This window comes from Hoplias malabaricus, chromosome 9 (genome assembly GCF_029633855.1).
Source record: "Hoplias malabaricus isolate fHopMal1 chromosome 9, fHopMal1.hap1, whole genome shotgun sequence".
Classification (NCBI taxonomy): domain Eukaryota; kingdom Metazoa; phylum Chordata; class Actinopteri; order Characiformes; family Erythrinidae; genus Hoplias; species Hoplias malabaricus.
In genome coordinates, this window is record NC_089808.1 from 43,343,274 (window position 1) to 43,362,328 (window position 19,055).

General features: G+C 46.0%; 1 protein-coding gene across 2 annotated transcripts; it reads left to right on the plus strand.

Annotated features, from left to right (window-relative positions):
- The first annotated feature begins 2,293 nt into the window (after positions 1-2,293).
- On the plus strand, positions 2,294-18,229 carry ipp (intracisternal A particle-promoted polypeptide). Of its 2 annotated transcripts, XM_066680993.1 has the most exons (13): positions 2,334-2,423; positions 3,406-3,499; positions 4,150-4,235; positions 6,689-7,024; positions 9,477-9,688; positions 9,862-10,081; positions 10,382-10,537; positions 11,480-11,647; positions 12,063-12,200; positions 12,273-12,395; positions 13,061-13,281; positions 13,759-16,513; positions 18,113-18,229. In XM_066680993.1, exons 3-12 carry the CDS (start codon positions 4,214-4,216, stop codon positions 13,981-13,983), a joined length of 1,821 nt encoding a protein of 606 aa, XP_066537090.1. In that variant the 5' UTR covers positions 2,334-2,423; positions 3,406-3,499; positions 4,150-4,213; the 3' UTR covers positions 13,984-16,513; positions 18,113-18,229. The 2 variants fall into 2 exon arrangements, with proteins under 2 accessions (XP_066537088.1, XP_066537090.1); XM_066680991.1 differs by lacking the exon at positions 3,406-3,499 and having other exon boundaries at positions 2,294-2,423.
- Positions 18,230-19,055: the final 826 nt, after the last annotated feature.

Consider the following 19,055-nt stretch of genomic DNA (forward strand, 5'->3'; position numbering starts at 1 on the left):
AGAATAAACTCCTGAAACTGACAGATCTCATGTGTTTATTAAACTCAACATGCTCCTCCCTCTTCCTCTCTCTCTCTCCAAACGCTAAATGAGATGAGGATGTTGCTCTATTCCTGCTCCATAGGGGGGTAACACTGACTTATTTCTGCTGTTACAGTTACATTACTTAAGGTGGAACTGACTCTAAACTCAGGAGAGCGCTAACTGCATGAAAGTAAACACAGAGCGAAAGTGCTACAAAACTAAACTGCTCGAGTTACACATGAGTTTCTGTGGGAATTCAAACAGTGAATAAACGATATAAAAGATACAGTCGCTTCTTACTCACACACACCGCTCCACCTTAAAAGATACAGTCACTTCTTACTCACACACACCGCTCCACCTTAAAAGATACAGTCGCTTCTTACTCACACACACCGCTCCACCTTAAAAGATGCGGAGCTTCTGAATGTAAACAAACCATAGAGAACTGCAGTTACCCCAGAATCCTAGACGTCTTCTTTAAGTATTTAATCATTGGAACAGTGCTCATCTGGGAAGGCTATACACTACCATTATAATATTTCTGTGAAGATTTGAAGGCATTCAGCCACATAAACATCAGTGAGGTAAGAATCCACACTTCCACGGTTTCACAGCCCAGTGCTGGGGGTAGGGGGTTATACCCCTCCAGCACACACTCGACTCATGTCAGCCTCAGAGACATAGTGTTTCCTCTAAAGTTCATGTCACATGAGCCATGAGACACGAGAGAGAGATAAAGGAGAAGACAGAGAGAGCATGGTTTAGTTCATCTCAGTCAATCTGAGAACAGTCTTTGACATGAGACACCTGTGAGATCACTGAGGTCTCAGCAGACACACGTGAGCAGTCAGGAGACGTACGCTAAAGTCTCCTTTGTCTTTCCGTCTGATCTCAATGTGTAGGAGAAACTACAGAGACATTAAAGAGAGGTCCTGTTTGGGTTTTTTTGTGGTAGGAACCAGTGACAGTGCTCGCCTAATGGTGTCATGCAGCTGTGTAATCATTACCATGGTGACAGTTTTACTCCCAGTGTTTAGAGAGTGTCCTGTGGAAAAGGGTCTGGTCCTAAACGCTGTCTGAGGCGGGACTCTTATTCTTAAAGTGTGTAATGAATCAGAGTGGAGAAGGAACACAGTGAGTGTAGATACAGGGCAGGTTCTTAATCCAGTCATCATCAGTGTATACACAGTGCATATTAATTTAATATTATATTCATGTCTCTATTATATTTCATATCTACAACACACTGCTGATGTACAGCTTTAGAGCGCTCAGCGGAGTCTGTTTACTCTAACTCTCACCCTGCTGAGCCACGAGGAGCTGACCAGATTACCAGCTGTGTGTGTGCGTGCGTGTGTGCGTGTGTGTGTGTGTGTGTGTGTGTGTGTGTGTGTGGGTGTGGGTGTGGGTGTGCGTGCGTGTGTGTGTGTACATGTGTGCGTGTGTTTTACTGGAAGTGTTGAGGAATTCTGAGGACTCTCTTGTGTTTTATAATCACCCACTGTTCGGCCTGAGTGATAAAATAATAACAATAACCACAAACTTTACTGTGAATCCTGGCCTGTGTTTGAGGTGTACACACTCCGGTCCAGAACATCCTCAACGTCCTCACAAACCAAAATAAACACAGGACTCTGATGATCAGAAGATGATGGAGAATAGAGAGAGAGAGAGAGAGAGAGAGAGAGAGAGAGAGAGAGAGAGGGAGAGAGAGAGAGAGAGAGAGAGAGAGAGAGAGAGAGAGAGAGGGAGAGAGAGAGAGAGAGAGAGAGAGAGAGAGAGAGAGAGAGGGGGGGAAAGACAGACAGAGAGAGAGACAGAAAAAGAGAGAGACAGAGACAGAGACCCAGAAGCTTTCCTCACAGAAGCTGTATTTTCTTGTACTGCACTATTTCGGTTTGACATTTCATGTTATTATTGTTTTAAGAAACCGTATAAAACACTTTTAGCTGAATTTTGTGTGAAAGGTGCTGTACAAATAAAGATTATATACATTAATGTGGACATTTCCTCAGAATGGTGGAACTTTTATGCCATTTGGAGGATTATTAAAAATCTCCCCAGTTTTAGCTGTAGCGCCGACCAGCGGAATATACCGGTAAATAAGTAACGGACACCGCTGGCTTTATTGTTTAACCGAGTGTGTATTTTCTACACTTTTAAATGCACAGGTATTTTTAAATATACGTGTTTAAATATTTAATAATGTAATATTTTAAATGTTATTTTATTTTGACCTGAGCTCGATAGAGATCAGTGTTCTACTCGACTAGTCTGTCCCAGGCCGGAGAGCAGATAGCGGAGGAATCGATTGAGATGCGGAAAGCGGTGGGACCCGTCGCTGCAGCGTTGAAACGACAACAAATAAACAATTAAACAAGTAAACAGCCAGCGCGGTGAGTGAGGGGGCTCGGCGGGGTCGGTGTCCGGGGGCTCGGCGGGGGTCGGGTGGTGTTTGTGTAGAAATGCGGGGTTAAAATAACGGAGGGCCGCTGTGTTTATGTAAATAATGATTAATTTAAAGGTGTTTACTGAGAGAAAGTTCACAGAGCGCTGCTTTGACCCGGGCTTTACTCCGAGACAGGGGTTTAATGCAGATTTACACCTCCCTCCGGGGCTTCAAACAGCGGGGATTCGCGTTTAGCCGGATATGTCCAGCCCAGAGTCAGACCTGACCAACAGGAGGAGAGCTGAGGGACAGTGTTCAGGTTTGAGATTAAGTTATCAGGCTAAATACCATCCAGCGGGAGGATTCCTCCGTGTAGCCGGGTCACTTAAGCCCACAGTGCAGCCTGTGCGACCGGTGAAGAACTCTGGGTCAATACTGTGGGGCAGTCCTCCAACCTAGGCTTGAGTTAGTGTGTGTGTGTGTGTGTGTGTGGAGGGGGAGTGTGTGTGTGTGTGTGTGTGGAGGGGGAGTGTGTGTGTGTGTGTGTGGAGGGGGAGTGTGTGTGTGTGTGTGTGTGTGTGTGGAGGGGGAGTGTGTGTGTGGAGGGGGAGTGTGTGTGTGTGGAGGGGGAGTGTGTGTGTGTGTGTGTGTGTGTGTGTGTGTGGAGGGGGAGTGTGTGTGTGTGGAGGGGGAGTGTGTGTGTGTGTGGAGGGGGAGTGTGTTCACTAAAGGAAGATTCCTCATTTCAGCCTAAAGTCAATCTTAAACCTCAGACCTAGGCCTAAAGTGAAGCCTGTCCAATAGGAGAATTAGTTTTGGACATTCCTCCACGTTGGGTTTAAGTTATTAGGCTGACTGATAAACCCTGCTCTGGGGATCTGCCCTAAAGCCTGAGTTAACTCTGAGGAGGTAAGACCCCAGCGCTGAGACCCTCACTGCGGGACGGTGTCTGATGTGTGGGTCTGGTGTGTTTGTCCCGGCTGTTTCAGGGTCCGGTTGGACGTAAGGACGGAGGACAGATGGTGTCTCCTGCTCGATGATGTGTGTTGTGCACTGAGGAGCCTTTGGCTGGATCTGTTTGTTGTGAGTGTCTCACTGAGTGGACTCTCAGGTCTGACCCAAAAACAACTCCTGGTTTTAAACGGGATTACTTTGTGACCGTGAGCCCTACATCAGTGTAGCCACGCCCTTTTATTCTACATCAGTGTAGCCACGCCCTTTTATTCTACATCAGTGTAGCCCCGCCCTTTTATTCTACATCAGTGTAGCCCCGCCCTTATATTCCACATCAGTGTAGCCCCGCCCTTTTATTCTACATCAGTGTAGCCCCGCCCTTTTATTCTACATCAGTGTAGCCCCGCCCTTTTTATTCCACATAATTGTAGCCCCGCCCTTTTATTCTACATCAGTGAAACCCCCCCTTTCTACATCCGTGTAAACCGGCCTATTTCGTTCTACATAAGCATAGCCACGCCTATTTATTTTACATCAGTAACACTTTAGCCCCACCCATTTAACCTGTAACACTTTAGCCCCACCCATTTAACCTGTAACTCTTTAGCCCCACCCATTTAACCTGTTACACTTTAGCCCCACCCATTTAACCTGTAACACTTTAGCCCCACCCATTTAGCCTGTAACACTTTAGCCCCACCCATTTAACCTGTCACACTTTAGCCGGGGCGTTCGGGGCAACAGCGTGCGAGAAACCCCTCTGACCTTCTATGTTTCAGACTGAGATCTGAGAGATGGGCCTGTGCTAACGGAGATTCGTTCACTCCGCTGTCCACAGCAACCATGACCTCCGCCTTCTCCAAAGGTGGGCAACACAGCAGAGTTCCCTCTGCATCCTCACCACTTTAGACCTGTTTAACTGAGTTTAGATCAGATTTAGTCCTATTTAACTGAGTTTAGATCAGATTTAGTCCTGTTTAACTGGGTTTAGATCAGAATTAGTACTGGTTAGCCAGGTTTAGATCAGAGTTAGTCCTGTGTAACTGGGTTTAGATCAGAGTTAGTCCTGGGTTATTGGGTTTAGATCAGAGTTAGTCCTGTGTAACTGGGTTTAGATCAGAGTTAGTCCTGGGTTATTGGGTTTAGATCAGAGTTAGTCCTGTGTAACAGGGTTTAGATCAGAGTTAGTCCTGTGTAACAGGGTTTAGATCAGAGTTAGTCCTGTGTAACAGGGTTTAGGTCAGAGTTAGTCCTGTATAACTGGGTTTAGATCAGAGTTAGTCCTGTATAACTGGGTTTAGATGAGAGTTAGTCCTGGTTAACCAGGTTTAGATCAGAGTTAGTCCTGTGTAACTGGGTTTAGATCAGAGTTAGTCCTGGGTTATTGGGTTTAGATCAGAGTTAGTCCTGTGTAACTGGGTTTAGATCAGAGTTAGTCTTGTGTAACTGGGTTTAGATCAGAGTTAGTCCTGTATAACTGGGTTTAGATCAGAGTTAGTCCTGGTTAACCAGGTTTAGATCAGCGTTAGTCCTGGTTAACCAGGTTTAGATCAGCGTTAGTCCTGGTTAACCAGGTTTAGATCAGAGTTAGTCCTGTATAACTGGGCTTAGATCAGAGTTAGTCCTATTTAATTGAGTTTAGATCAGAGTTAGTCCTGTGTAACTGGGTTTAGATCAGAGTTAGTCCTGTGTTACTGGGTTTAGATCAGAGTCAGTCCTGTGTAACTGAGATTAGATCAGAGTCAGTCCTGTGTTACTGGGTTTAGATCAGAGTCAGTCCTGTGTTACTGGGTTTAGATCAGAGTCAGTCCTGTGTAACTGAGTTTAGATCAGAGTTAGTCTTGTGTAACAGGGTTTAGATCAGAGTTAGTCTTGTGTAACAGGGTTTAGATCAGAGTTAGTCCTGTGTAACAGGGTTTAGATCAGAGTTAGTCCTGTGTAACAGGGTTTAGATCAGAGTTAGTCCTGTATAACTGGGTTTAGATCAGAGTTAGTCCTGGTTAACCAGGTTTAGATCAGAGTTAGTCCTGTATAACTGGGTTTAGATCAGAGTTAGTCCTGTATAACTGGGCTTAGATCAGAGTTAGTCCTATTTAATTGAGTTTAGATCTGAATTAGTCCTGTGTAACTGGGTTCAGATCAGAGTTAGTCCTGTGTAACTGGGTTTAGATCAGAGTTAGTCCTGTGTAACTGGGTTTAGATCAGACTTAGTCCTGTGTAATGGGGTTTAGATCAGAGTTAGTCCTGTGTAACTGGGTTTAGATCAGAGTTAGTCCTGTGTAATTGGGTTTAGATCAGAGTTAGTCCTGTGTAATTGGGTTTAGATCAGAGTTAGTCCTGTGTAATTGGGTTTAGATCAGACATTAGTCCTGTGTAACTGGGTTTAGATCAGAGTCAGTCCTGTGTAATTGGGTTTAGAGCAGAGTTAGTCCTGTGTATTTGGGTTTAGATCAGAGTTAGTCCTATGTAACTGGGTTTAGATCAGAGTTAGTCCTGTGTAACTGGTATTTAGATCAGAGTTAGTCCTGTGTAACTGGTATTTAGATCAGAGTTAGTCCTGTGTAACTGGGTTTAGATCAGAGTTAATCCTGTGTAACTGGGTTTAGATCAGAGTTAATCCTGTGTAACTGGGTTTAGATCAGAGTTAGTCCTGTGTTACTGGGTTTAGATCAGAGTTAGTCCTGTGTAACTGGGTTTAGATCAGAGTTAGTCCTGTGTAACTGGGTTTAGATCAGAGTTAGTCCTGTGTTACTGGGTTTAGATCAGAGTTAGTCCTGTGTAACTGAGTTTAGATCAGAGTTAGTCCTGTGTAACTGAGTTTAGATCAGAGTCAGTCCTGTGTAACTGGGTTTAGATCAGAGTTAGTCCTGTGTAACTGAGTTTAGATCAGAGTCAGTCCTGTGTAACTGGGTTTAGATCAGAGTTAGTCCTGTGTTACTGGGTTTAGATCAGAGTCAGTCCTGTGTTACTGGGTTTAGATCAGAGTCAGTCCTGTGTAACTGAGTTTAGATCAGAGTCAGTCTTGTGTAACTGGGTTTAGATCAGAGTTAGTCCTGTGTTACTGGGTTTAGATCAGAGTCAGTCCTGTGTTACTGGGTTTAGATCAGAGTCAGTCCTGTGTAACTGAGTTTAGATCAGAGTTAGTCCTGTGTAACTGGGTTTAGATCAGAGTCAGTCCTGTGTAACTGGGTTTAGATCAGAGTTAGTCCTGTGTAACTGGGTTTAGATCAGAGTTAGTCCAGTGTAATTGGATTTAGAGCAGAGTTAGTCCTGTTTAAATATGAAAGGATACAATTCTATTCTCCTTCTGAACCTCAGCCTGCAGCTCGTCCTTCGGCGCAGTGCCGGGAGGAAGTGACCTCGCTGCAGTGAAGGTGTCTGGGACGGCGGATGGAGGCATGTTTACCTCGGAGCTCCACCCTCGGCTGCTGCTGTCCCACATTAACCGTCTGCGTGTGAGGGCGGAGTTCTGTGATGTGAGACTGCAGGTGGGTGAGCGCGTGTTCCATGTCCACCGCCTGGTGCTGGCGGCGAGTGGACCCTACTTCAGCGCCCTGTTCTCCGGAGGCATGAGTGAGGCCCGGGAGGACCAGGTCCACATCACCGGGGTCCACCCAGACATCTTCGAGAACCTGCTCGACTTCATCTACACAGGTATGTAAGTCACTCACTGTGACTTTAACTGAACATCTGTCAGAGTTACAGTTAAAACACCATCACTAACAACCACAACAACTCACTTACTGTGACTTTAACTGAACATCTGTCAGAGTTGCAGTTAAGACACCTTCACTAACAACCACAACAACTCACTCACTGTGACTTTAACTGAACATCTGTCAGAGTTACAGTTAAAACACCATCACTAACAACCACAACAACTCACTTACTGTGACTTTAACTGAACATCTGTCAGAGTTGCAGTTAAGACACCTTCACTAACAACCACAACAACTCACTTACTGTGACTTTAACTGAACATCTGTCAGTTACAGTTAAAACACCATCACTAACAGTCACAACAACTCACTTACTGTGACTTTAACTGAACATCTGTCAGAGTTGCAGTTAAGACACCTTCACTAACAACCACAACAACTCACTCACTGTGACTTTAACTGAACATCTGTCAGAGTTACAGTTAAGACACCTTCACTAACAAGCACAACAACTCACTTACTGTGACTTTAACTGAACATCTGTCAGAGTTACAGTTAAAACACCATCACTAACAGTCACAACAACTCACTTACTGTGACTTTAACTGAACATCTGTCAGTGTTACAGTTAAAACACCATCACTAACAGTCACAACAACTCACTCACTGTGACTTTAACTGAACATCTGTCAGAGTTACAGTTAAGACACCTTCACTAACAACCACAACAACTCACTCACTGTGACTTTAACTGAACATCTGTCAGAGTTACAGTTAAGACACCTTCACTAACAACCACAACAACTCACTCACTGTGACTTTAACTGAACATCTGTCAGAGTTACAGTTAAAACACCATCACTAACAGTCACAACAACTCACTTACTGTGACTTTAACTGAACATCTGTCAGAGTTACAGTTAAGACACCTTCACTAACAACCACAACAACTCACTCACTGTGACTTTAACTGAACATCTGTCAGTGTTACAGTTAAAACACCATCACTAACAGTCACAACAACTCACTCACTGTGACTTTAACTGAACATCTGTCAGAGTTACAGTTAAGACACCTTCACTAACAACCACAACAACTCACTCACTGTGACTTTAACTGAACATCTGTCAGAGTTGCAGTTAAGACACCTTCACTAACAACCACAACAACTCACTCACTGTGACTTTAACTGAACATCTGTCAGAGTTACAGTTAAGACACCTTCACTAACAAGCACAACAACTCACTTACTGTGACTTTAACTGAACATCTGTCAGAGTTACAGTTAAAACACCATCACTAACAGTCACAACAACTCACTTACTGTGACTTTAACTGAACATCTGTCAGTGTTACAGTTAAAACACCATCACTAACAGTCACAACAACTCACTCACTGTGACTTTAACTGAACATCTGTCAGAGTTACAGTTAAGACACCTTCACTAACAACCACAACAACTCACTCACTGTGACTTTAACTGAACATCTGTCAGAGTTACAGTTAAGACACCTTCACTAACAACCACAACAACTCACTCACTGTGACTTTAACTGAACATCTGTCAGTGTTACAGTTAAAACACCATCACTAACAGTCACAACAACTCACTCACTGTGACTTTAACTGAACATCTGTCAGAGTTACAGTTAAGACACCTTCACTAACAACCACAACAACTCACTCACTGTGACTTTAACTGAACATCTGTCAGAGTTACAGTTAAGACACCTTCACTAACAACCACAACAACTCACTCACTGTGACTTTAACTGAACATCTGTCAGTGTTACAGTTAAAACACCATCACTAACAGTCACAACAACTCACTCACTGTGACTTTAACTGAACATTTGTCAGAGTTAAAACACCATCACTAACAACTACAACAACTCACTTAGATCAAAATTCACCTACTGTGACTTTAACTGAACATGAAAAGCGGCCGGTGTTTGATACTCAACATTCACTTTTTGTATCTTTAACTGAACGTCTGTCATTAAAGTTATTACAGGGTGGATTTCCACCACAGGGTGGTCATCAGTGGCAGTGGGCGTGGTCTTGTCTTTATGTGTGATTCTATAGGTTCTGTATTTGAGACAGGTTTTTAAAGTGGGCGTGGCTTTATTTTGTGTGGGTCTATAATTCCTGTATTTGAAGGTGGTTGTTTTTTAAGTGGGCGTGGCCTTATCTTTCTGTGTGTTTCTGTAAGTAGTATATTTGAGGGTTTTAAAAGTGGGCGTGGCTATATACTTCCATGTGCTTCTATAATTTCTGTTCTTGAGGTTATAAAACAGTGGGCGTGGCTTTCTCTCATTCTGTCCTACAGATTCTATATCTGAGGGGTCTTTAAGTGGGTGTGGTCTTGTCTTTTCGTACGTAGCGCTGTACATCTGAGGTTTTTATTTGAAGTGGGCGCATCCTCTGTGTCTCTGTGGTTCTAAAGGTTCCATATCCGTGAGCGTGGAGAACGTCCAGGAGCTGATGATGGCGGCGGACATGCTGCAGTTGTCCGAGGTGGTGTCCATCTGCGGCGAGTTCCTGCGCGCTCACACAGATCCGTCCAACTGCATCGGCATCTTTCAGTTCCTGGAGCAGATCGGCTGCGTCGACCTGATGGAGTTCACAGAGAACTACATACACGTCCACTTCCTGGAGGTAGCACTGCTCTCAGGGCACCTCACACCACGTAGACCGCACCTTTAATGCCCATCATTCACGTGTGGACTGTATCTTTAACATCGACTTCTCAGCAACTTGTAGGACTTCAACAGGGAAACACCTTCAGCAGTGTGTGTGTGTGTGTGTGTGTGTGTGTGTGTATGTTCCAGGTGTGTGTGTCGGAGGAGTTCAGGGGTCTCTCTAAGGACCAGCTGGTGCGTTTGTTGCGGAGTGAGGAGCTGCGGATCGAAGACGAGTATCAGGTTTTCACGGCAGCGATGGACTGGGTTCTTCATGACATTTCTCTCAGAAAGAAACACGTGGTGGAGGTTTTAGAACCCGTTCGGTTCCCTCTGCTCTCGCCTCAGAGACTCTACAAATACATCGAGGGTAAGAGTAACACACACACACACACACACACACACACACACACCATTAAAACTGCCTCCCTTTTTCTACCCTCACTGTCCTCTTCGATCACTCTGTCGTTCTATAATTACAGACTCTAATCACCCAGTCATCACACACTCACCCAGTCACTCACACCTTCACTCACACCTTCACCCAGTCACTCACCCACTCATACTGTCAGTCACACACTCACCCCGTCACTCACACTCTCAGCCAGTCACTCACACCCGTGGACCATTATTAAGTGTTAATATGAGTAATGATTGTGTGACTGTGCAGGTGTTTCAGACTTCAGCCTGAGGGTGGCGCTGCAGACTCTGCTGAAGGAGTACACCGAGGTCAGCAAGAGCCCCAAAGAAACTAAAACTCTGAGCTTCATCCAGCCCACGAAAACACGGCCGCGGAGGAAAGCACGCAAATACCTCTACGCCATCGGTACACACCACACACACACATGCACACACAAACACAACACAACACGCACACACACACACATGCACACACAAACACAACACAACACGCACGCACACACACACACATGCACACACAAACACAACACAACACGCACACACACACACATGCACACACAAACACAACACACACACACAACACAACACAACACACACACACATGCACACACAAACACAACACACACACACACATGCACACACAAACACAACACAACACGCACACACACACACATGCACACACAAACACAACACACACACACACAACACAACACACACACACAACACAACACACACACACACACACACAACACAACACACACACACACACATGCACACACACACAACACAACACACACACATGCACACACAAACACAACACACACACATGCACACACAAACACAACACACACACATGCACACACAAACACAACACACACACACACATGCACACACACACAAACACACACACACATTTACACGTTTGTAGGAGTCACTCAGTCACAGGACCAGGAGATTTAAGCCAATAGCATTCGACACAGGACCAGTGAGTCCTCTGATTGGTCCAAATGGTTCACTCTGAACAGTGCCCGCCCCTGACTCTAAAGATGCACAGACCAGTTTTGCACCACACTGACTGAGATATCTCTGTCTCTCACACCCTCTGTATCTCTCCTTCTGTCTCTCTCTCTCTCTCTCTCTCTCTCTCACTCTCTGTATCTCTCTCTCTGTCTCTCTCTGTATCTCTCCTTCTGTCTCTCTCTCTGTCTCTCTCTGTATCTCTCCTTCTGTCTCTTTCTCTGTCTCTCTCTCTCTCTCTCTCTCTCTCTCTTTCTGTCTCCATCTCTCGCTCTCTCTCTGTCTCTCTCTCTCTCTCTCTCTCCCTCTCTCTCTGCCCCTCTCCCCGTAGGAGGATACACTCGTTTACAGGGCGGGAGATGGAGTGATAGTCGAGCTCTGAGCTGCGTGGAGCGGTTTGATTCCTTCAGTCAGTTCTGGACCACGGTGTCCTCCCTGCACCAGGCCCGGAGCGGAGTGGGCGTGGCCACGCTCGAGGGCATGATCTACGTAGTGGGAGGTGGGTGTGTCCATCCTGTGATGTCATCAATTTTCTGAGTCTATTTTTACCTTTACTCTGAATGAATCCCCGCTCTGACTCTTACCCAGAGTCTTCTGACAATATACCATTCCACCTTAAATACTGCCACTGTTACATTCTGTGACTGCTGCAACTTTTAAGGTGGACCAGAGGCACAAAAACATCAGCTTCTTCTTCAAAGTTGCCATTCCACCTTAAATACAGCCACTGTAGTTACCAGAATGTGAATGCTGTTTTAAGGTGGACTGGTGGCACCAAAATAAAACTGTTGCATCATTTAAGGTGGTAAAGAGCAGGGAACCCTTTCCTTTCCGATATAAAAGAATGATGTGACAGCTGTATAATTTAAGGTGGACCTTGTGAAGTGAAGTAAAGGGTGCTGTGTGTTGCGCAGGAGAAAAGGACTCGATGATCTTCGACTGTACGGAGCGTTACGACCCCGTCACTAAACAGTGGGCAGCCGTTTCCTCCCTCAACTTTCCCCGCTGTGGAGTCGGGGTGTGTCCCTGCCACGGAGCTCTCTACGCACTAGGTACACACACACACACACACACACACGGTGCGGGGGGCTGGTGTCGGTTCTGTCTGACCCGTCTCTGTGCAGGTGGATGGGTGGGGTCTGAGATCGGGAAGACCATGGAGCGCTACGACCCGGAGGAGAATCGGTGGGAGGTGATTGGGAACATGCCGGTGCCCAGGTACTACTTCGGCTGCTGTGAACTACAAGGTAAACACAGCGTGACACTAGGGGGCACCAGCCTCAGTACAAACACACAGTTACACGCTCTATACCTCTACTTCCCTCACACAGTCCACAGGAGTGAGGGTGTGAGTGACTGAGTGAGGGTGTGAGTGACCGGGTGAGGGTGTGAGTGACCGGGTGAGGGTGTGAGTGACCGGGTGAGGGTATGAGTGACCCTGGTGAGGGTGTGAGTGACCCTGGTGAGGGTGTGAGTTACCGGGTGACCGGGTGAGGGTTTGAGTGACCAAGTGACCGGGTGAGGGTTTGAGTGACCGGGTGAGGGTGTGAGTGACCAAGTGACCGGGTGAGGGTTAGAGTGACCAAGTGACCGGGTGAGGGTGTGAGTGACCGGGTGAGGGTTTGAGTGACCAAGTGACCGGGTGAGGGTTTGAGTGACCGGGTGAGGGTGTGAGTGACCGGGTGAGGGTGTGAGTGACCGGGTGACCGGGTGAGGGTTTGAGTGACCGGGTGACCGGGTGAGGGTTTGAGTGACCAAGTGACCGGGTGAGGGTGTGAGTGACCGGGTGAGGGTGTGAGTGACCGAGTGACCGGGTGAGGGTGTGAGTGACCGAGTGACCGGGTGAGGGTTTGAGTGACCGGGTGAGGGTGTGAAATGGTTACAGTACAAATGTGTGTGTGTGTGTTTTCAGGTTTGATCTACGTGATTGGAGGGATCAGTGATGAGGGGGTGGAGCTCCGCTCTGCGGAGGTGTATGACCCTATCTCTCGCCGGTGGACCTCTCTGCCCGTGATGGCGACCCGCCGGGCGTATGTGGGCGTGGCCAGCATCAATAACTGCATCTACGCAGTGGGGGGGTGGAACGAGGAGCTGGGGTCTCTGGACACGGTGGAGAAGTTCTGTCCAGAGGAGGTGAGTCCTCACCCTCACCTCAGGTTTCATTTGTGATTTAGAGTGAATCCCATTTCTCACTTCCCCCTCCCCCTTGTTTCTGAGTGTCCTCTCTCCCCGTGGAGCTGAGTTACAGGGCGCAGTGGTTATATCTCCCCCAATGACACGAGACGACCCTTCAACACCCTGATACTTCATCAGAACACAAATAAAACAGAGCAGCGCTTCATTCCCTCTGTAGCAGCTCTGCACCAGTCTGCAGTGATATCAGAGGAGCTGCTGGACTTTAGTTACATTTAGAGCCTCATTCTCCTTCAGAAGAGTTCCACAATGTTTTCACCTTTAAGGAGATCGTTCAGTAAAGTTGGACTGGATCATGCTCCATGCAGCGGGTCCTCCACATGGGGGCGGTCATGTTTAACATAGCCACTAGGTGTCAGTATATGACAGATGGTCCTTTAACTCTTACATTCCTGCTTTTATGTGTTTGTTTCTCAGGAGAGGTGGGTGGAGGTGTGTCCGATGGCTCAGGCCCGGGCGGGTGTTAGCGTAGCGGCGGTGAACGGCCTGCTGTATGCTGTCGGCGGCCGAGCGTCCAGTCGAGATTTCTCAGCTCCTGTCACCGTAGACTCGGTCGAAATCTACGACCCACATCTGGACACATGGACCGAGATCGGAAACATGATCACCAGCCGCTGCGACGGGGGCGTGGCCGTGCTGTGACATCACCCTCAACTTTATTTATAATATTATTGTTCATAAAGCACAGGTTCAGCCTAAATCTGTTATCACTCGTGACCCAAATGTCGCAGATGTGTTTTACTTTAGCTACGAGGCTAATGCAGTAACTGAAGCTAACACTGTGTTCGGTTTAATTTCAGAAGTGAGACGTTGCAGCTTGGAATTACTTCATTTTCGGCTTCTGTGTTAAAAAAATACAGAAAATATCAAGCCTTGCTAGCATCAAGCTAACAGCTCACTTCAGCTAGTCAGTTTACAACAGCTAACATTGGATCCAGCTTTCACTGAAATCTATTATTTTCATTTACAGTTCTCATAGCTCGAGCTACGTTTACAGTTAGCACTATGCTACATTAGCTTGCTATCTCCAGTGAGACAAGCAGTTAGCATCATGCTCATTAGTGGCTTTCGTTATTAAGCTTTCTCCATTTATTCCAGTAGCTAGCACAATGCTAATTTGTGGAGTTTGTGCTTTCTTTCTTTGTTAGCTCTGTTAGCCTCGTAGCATCATGAAGGACAATAAGAATGACACACGTTCAGAAACATGTTCAAATGTGCCATGAAATAAATAAATATACAAATAATTTTAGGTCCCAAAAAAGGAATAATTAAAATAATGATTTGTATTTGTTTCTATTTTAATTTGCGTAAGTATCTTTACACTTATTTACTCCTGTATTTACACATTTCTACATTTATTTCTGTATATATAAACATATAACTATAACACTGAAATATAATATAACAATATAAAAATACAGAAATAAATTTAGAAATACCAAAGTAAATTAGTGAAGAAATGATTGAATTAAATCTACGACCACAATTATTTATGTATTTATATATTTCATGATTTATTTATTTATTCTTATGTCATTTTATTGTCCTCCGTTTACCACCTCAGAGTTCCGCTGAACGAAGGAAGTCCGGATGTTAACCGCAGCTCTGACTTTGGGCTGAAACCTCACTTTATCGGAGCGTCTCAGTCACTTCTCACTGGCTCCATAATGTTTCACAGTTGCACATTAACTGTTCGTAAGGCTAATCTGAGGAGTGTTATAACTGTTTACGGATGTTTATAACAGGTTTATAGCCGAACCTGAGGACACTGGCTGTGTTTGACCTAAGAATGTTACCTTTAAAGTGAACCACCACTGACCTTTATACATTTCTGTTTTATTAAGTGATTAACAAACAAACAAACGGAGAGAGAGAGTTTTTTCCAGAGAACCTTTGGGAGTCAGAGACCGGGGACAGTGGAGGGGAACCAGATGTCCTCTTCTAAAAGCCCCTCACAGAAAGTGAGGATAGTAGACGGTGGGGGACAGTGGACAGTGGAGGTGGATGGAAGCAGACGTCCTCCTCTAAAAGCGGAGACTCTGTAGACGGAGGAGGTGAGGGAGTAAAATACTGGGAGTGTGTTGGAGACGTGGAGACGCCTGGCTCCATTCAACACTGTGTCGACTGTCCTCCAGGACACTGTCCAGCACTGTGTCCCCAGCTCACACACTGAATGATGGAGGACTCTGGAAAATTCTCCTGTTGAAAGACTGAAATCCCTGGGAGAAGTGCTGGGTTTTATTTGGGTTTGAAAACGCCGTGTGGTGGATGTAGAGACGACTGGACTGTGATGTAATTTTGAGACTGATAAACCCAAGCTTTAGATGTTGATTTTAATGTTTTTCATTTTTCACAACAGCTGCGTTTGACACTGAACATTTCACAGGGAACGGACCAACGACTCTTACTTTAACGTCTCTTAAAAACTGAGGTCATTTTACCCACCTCTGGTCACGTCAGGGTTGGGACGGCGATGGTGTGGGTGTTACAGCAGGGGCTGGTTTGACTGGAAACTGAAGAGTTAATTCACCCTGGGCCTCATGCCCTTATAAGGACTTCTGGGTCTCGGGTGGATTCCTCTATGAGGAAACCTGATGTCTCTGGATGCTGTGGGTCATGTGCTCGTTAAGGCACGATGCTACATGCTAACGCTCTCGCGGTGGTGCAGCTCTGACACTGTGGGGACCGTAGCTTCACTCTCAGTGTGATGTCATTTCAGTGCACACCAGTGTTAGCTGTAGCTTACTGAGCTGGATGAGTGAGTCCAAATGGACTGTTTTTTCTGCGGTGTTTTCCTCCTGATCTCAGGTCAGGAACTGTGTGAACCTTCAGCTCTAATGTCCGGTGCAGTGTGTGGTGTGTGAATTAAAACGTCTTTACACGACTCAGTAACACACACGTGTCGTTTGTTTGCTGCTCAGTTTCTCTGTAAAAGCTCCGCCCTCTGGAGCTCCTACATTGACTCTGGAGCGAGGCTAGCTGCTAACTGACGTAGCATACAGCTCCACAGCAGGCTCTGCGTTATCAGTATCAGAAATAACACACACACACCCACAGTCCAGTGCAGCTTTCTTTATCCTCCAGGATATGGGAGCAGAAGACGCCTCGTCACAGCAGCGCCTCCTCTGGGCTCATGGGGTTGCTATGGCCCCTGGAGGAGTGGTGTGATCTGGTGAGTGAGGGGAACCGATAGCTTTGACTTGATGGAAGGCTGTATTTGGTCTTTGTGAGTGGTGTCTCTGGGTCTCAGTACACACCGAGTGTGAGCCCCAAAGAACCAACACGTCTCAACACACACACGCACACAACAAAAACATAGTTATCTCCAGATTAAGCCCAGGAGAGTGAACAGAGGGTGTTTAGAGCGCCCCCTGTCGCTGATATTCTCAGTTTATAGTGGACTCTTCCAAACAGAGGAACTGGAACATTCTCTGATCTCACCTCCGTCACCACTTTTTGGAGCGAGTTCCAGGCGTCAGGTTCTGACTGTGTTTATTTACATAGTACAGTCCACTTCAGACACAACACTGGACTAACGATTAAAACTGTTATAACACATTTATATGAAACATTATCTTTTTAAATATTGTGAAATACGTTTAGGCCTCAGTCAACAATAAAATCATCATCAGACCTTTAATATCACTCCTCAGAACTGAACTGACCCCAACCAGCCTTCACTAACTCTACATCTCACACAGAGAGAGAGAGAGACAGAGAGAGAGAACATAGAGAGAGGGAGAGAGAGAAACAGACAGAGAGAGGGAGACAGAGGGAGAGAGAGACAGACAGAGACAGAGAGAGAACAGAGAGAGAGACACACAGAGAGAGGGAGAGAGAGACCAGCAGAGGGCAGTGTCAGTGCACATGAACAGACAAAGATTCAGCGATGATATAAAAACATTATCAATCGAACGCAACAAAATAATCCTGACGTTATGGAGGATTTGGCAGAGCTCCACACAGCGACTGTCTTTCTCTCATTAAACATTATCAAATTTAAACAACAACGTGGTGAAGATGAGGCCGTGTGCAAAATTAGAAAATTAATCTAGTCTCACACCTGTGGAGTTTCACACACACACCCAGTAACACACACACTCACCCAATCACCCAGTCACTCACACACACACACAGTCAATCACACAGTCACTCTCACACACATACAGTCACACTCACCCAATCACACAGTCACTCACCCAGTCACTCACACACACACACAGTCACTCACCCAATCACACAGTCACTCATACACACACTCACCCAATCACTCACACAGTCACTCATACACATACTCACACACACACTCACCCAGTCACACACACACTCACACAGTCACTCATACACACACTCACCCAATCACTCACCCAGTCACTCACACACACACACAGTCACTCACAGACACCCAGTCACTCACACACTCACCCAGTCACACACACACTCACACAGTCACTCATACACACACTCACCCAATCACTCACACACACACACAGTCACTCACACACACCCAGTCACTCACACACTCACCCAGTCACTCACACACACTCACCCAATCACTCACACAGTCACTCATACACACACTCACTCAGTCACTCACCCACTCACACACACACACACACAAACTCACCCAGTCACACACACACACACACTCACACTGTCACTACAGTCATTAAAGGGCACCTACCTTGTGCTTTTACTTACTTGTGATGTCTTTGTCCCCAAACCTCACCCTTACAGTACCGTTGTTTGTTTGTGTTTGTTTGTTTGTCAGGGCGCTGTAGTGAGGATGAGGAGGATGAGGATGATGTCAGCGGTCCTCAGGCTGCAGAGTTAGAGACTGGGCCCCGGCCCTCGACCCCCTGTCAGACGATATTTCAGTGATTTCAGACAGAACTGAGAGCGAGGCGTTTCCCTGAGTCCCCAACCATCCTCCATCAGCTTCCAACTCCACAACAACCTTCACAGTGTCCCACAATCCCTCACACAGACCGCGCATAAATTACAGCACTCCGCATATTAATGAGTAAATAATCAGCCCCACAGTGAGGTCATCAGTTTACCAGCAGTCACACGACGCTCGTCCAGAGCACGGTTCCAATACAGACGTCCTCTGTCTCTCTGGCCACTTTATCAGAAACACCCCCCCCACACACACACACACCACCATTTACAGGTCATTAAACAATTCCACCTTAAATTACTTCACCACATTCCCATTCCAGAGCTTCATAAAACCACCTTAAATGTAATTAACGTTCATTTTCCACCTTAAGTTCAGATGAAGGACAGAGTCGTGTTGTTGAGTTAATCCTATGTTTATTATCAGGTTTATTTCAGAGCGGATCACATCACTGTGACGATCAGAAACAGTAAAGGCACGTCCGGAACTACGCCCCCCGAGGGCAGGGCTGGAGTCTGTCAGTGTTGCACAGCCTCAGACATCCTTCTGTACACGCTGCATAGCTTTAAAACCTCGAGACCTCGTGAGACCTACTGTAATTAAAGTCTGTAGGACTGGACGGTTCGGGAGGTGAGTGTTAAACACATTATTGCACTTTAAAGACAAGGTCTTCACCATTTCACTGTACACCCCCAGTCCCCGCCCCCCACACAGCTCATTTACATATTCACTTTACAGAAAACAGTTTCAGGGGAAAACTGCAGGCTTCATTTACTTTAAAAACTCTTAAAAATATCTAAACATCACTTTAAAA

Coding starts and splice junctions, on each gene's coding strand:
- ipp (XM_066680991.1), top strand. CDS start 4,214: ATGACCTCCGCCTTCTCCAAAG. Junction 9,689..9,861: donor TACACGTCCACTTCCTGGAG/GTAGCACTGCTC, acceptor TGTATGTTCCAG/GTGTGTGTGTCGGAGGAGTT. Junction 12,396..13,060: donor CGGCTGCTGTGAACTACAAG/GTAAACACAGCG, acceptor GTGTGTTTTCAG/GTTTGATCTACGTGATTGGA.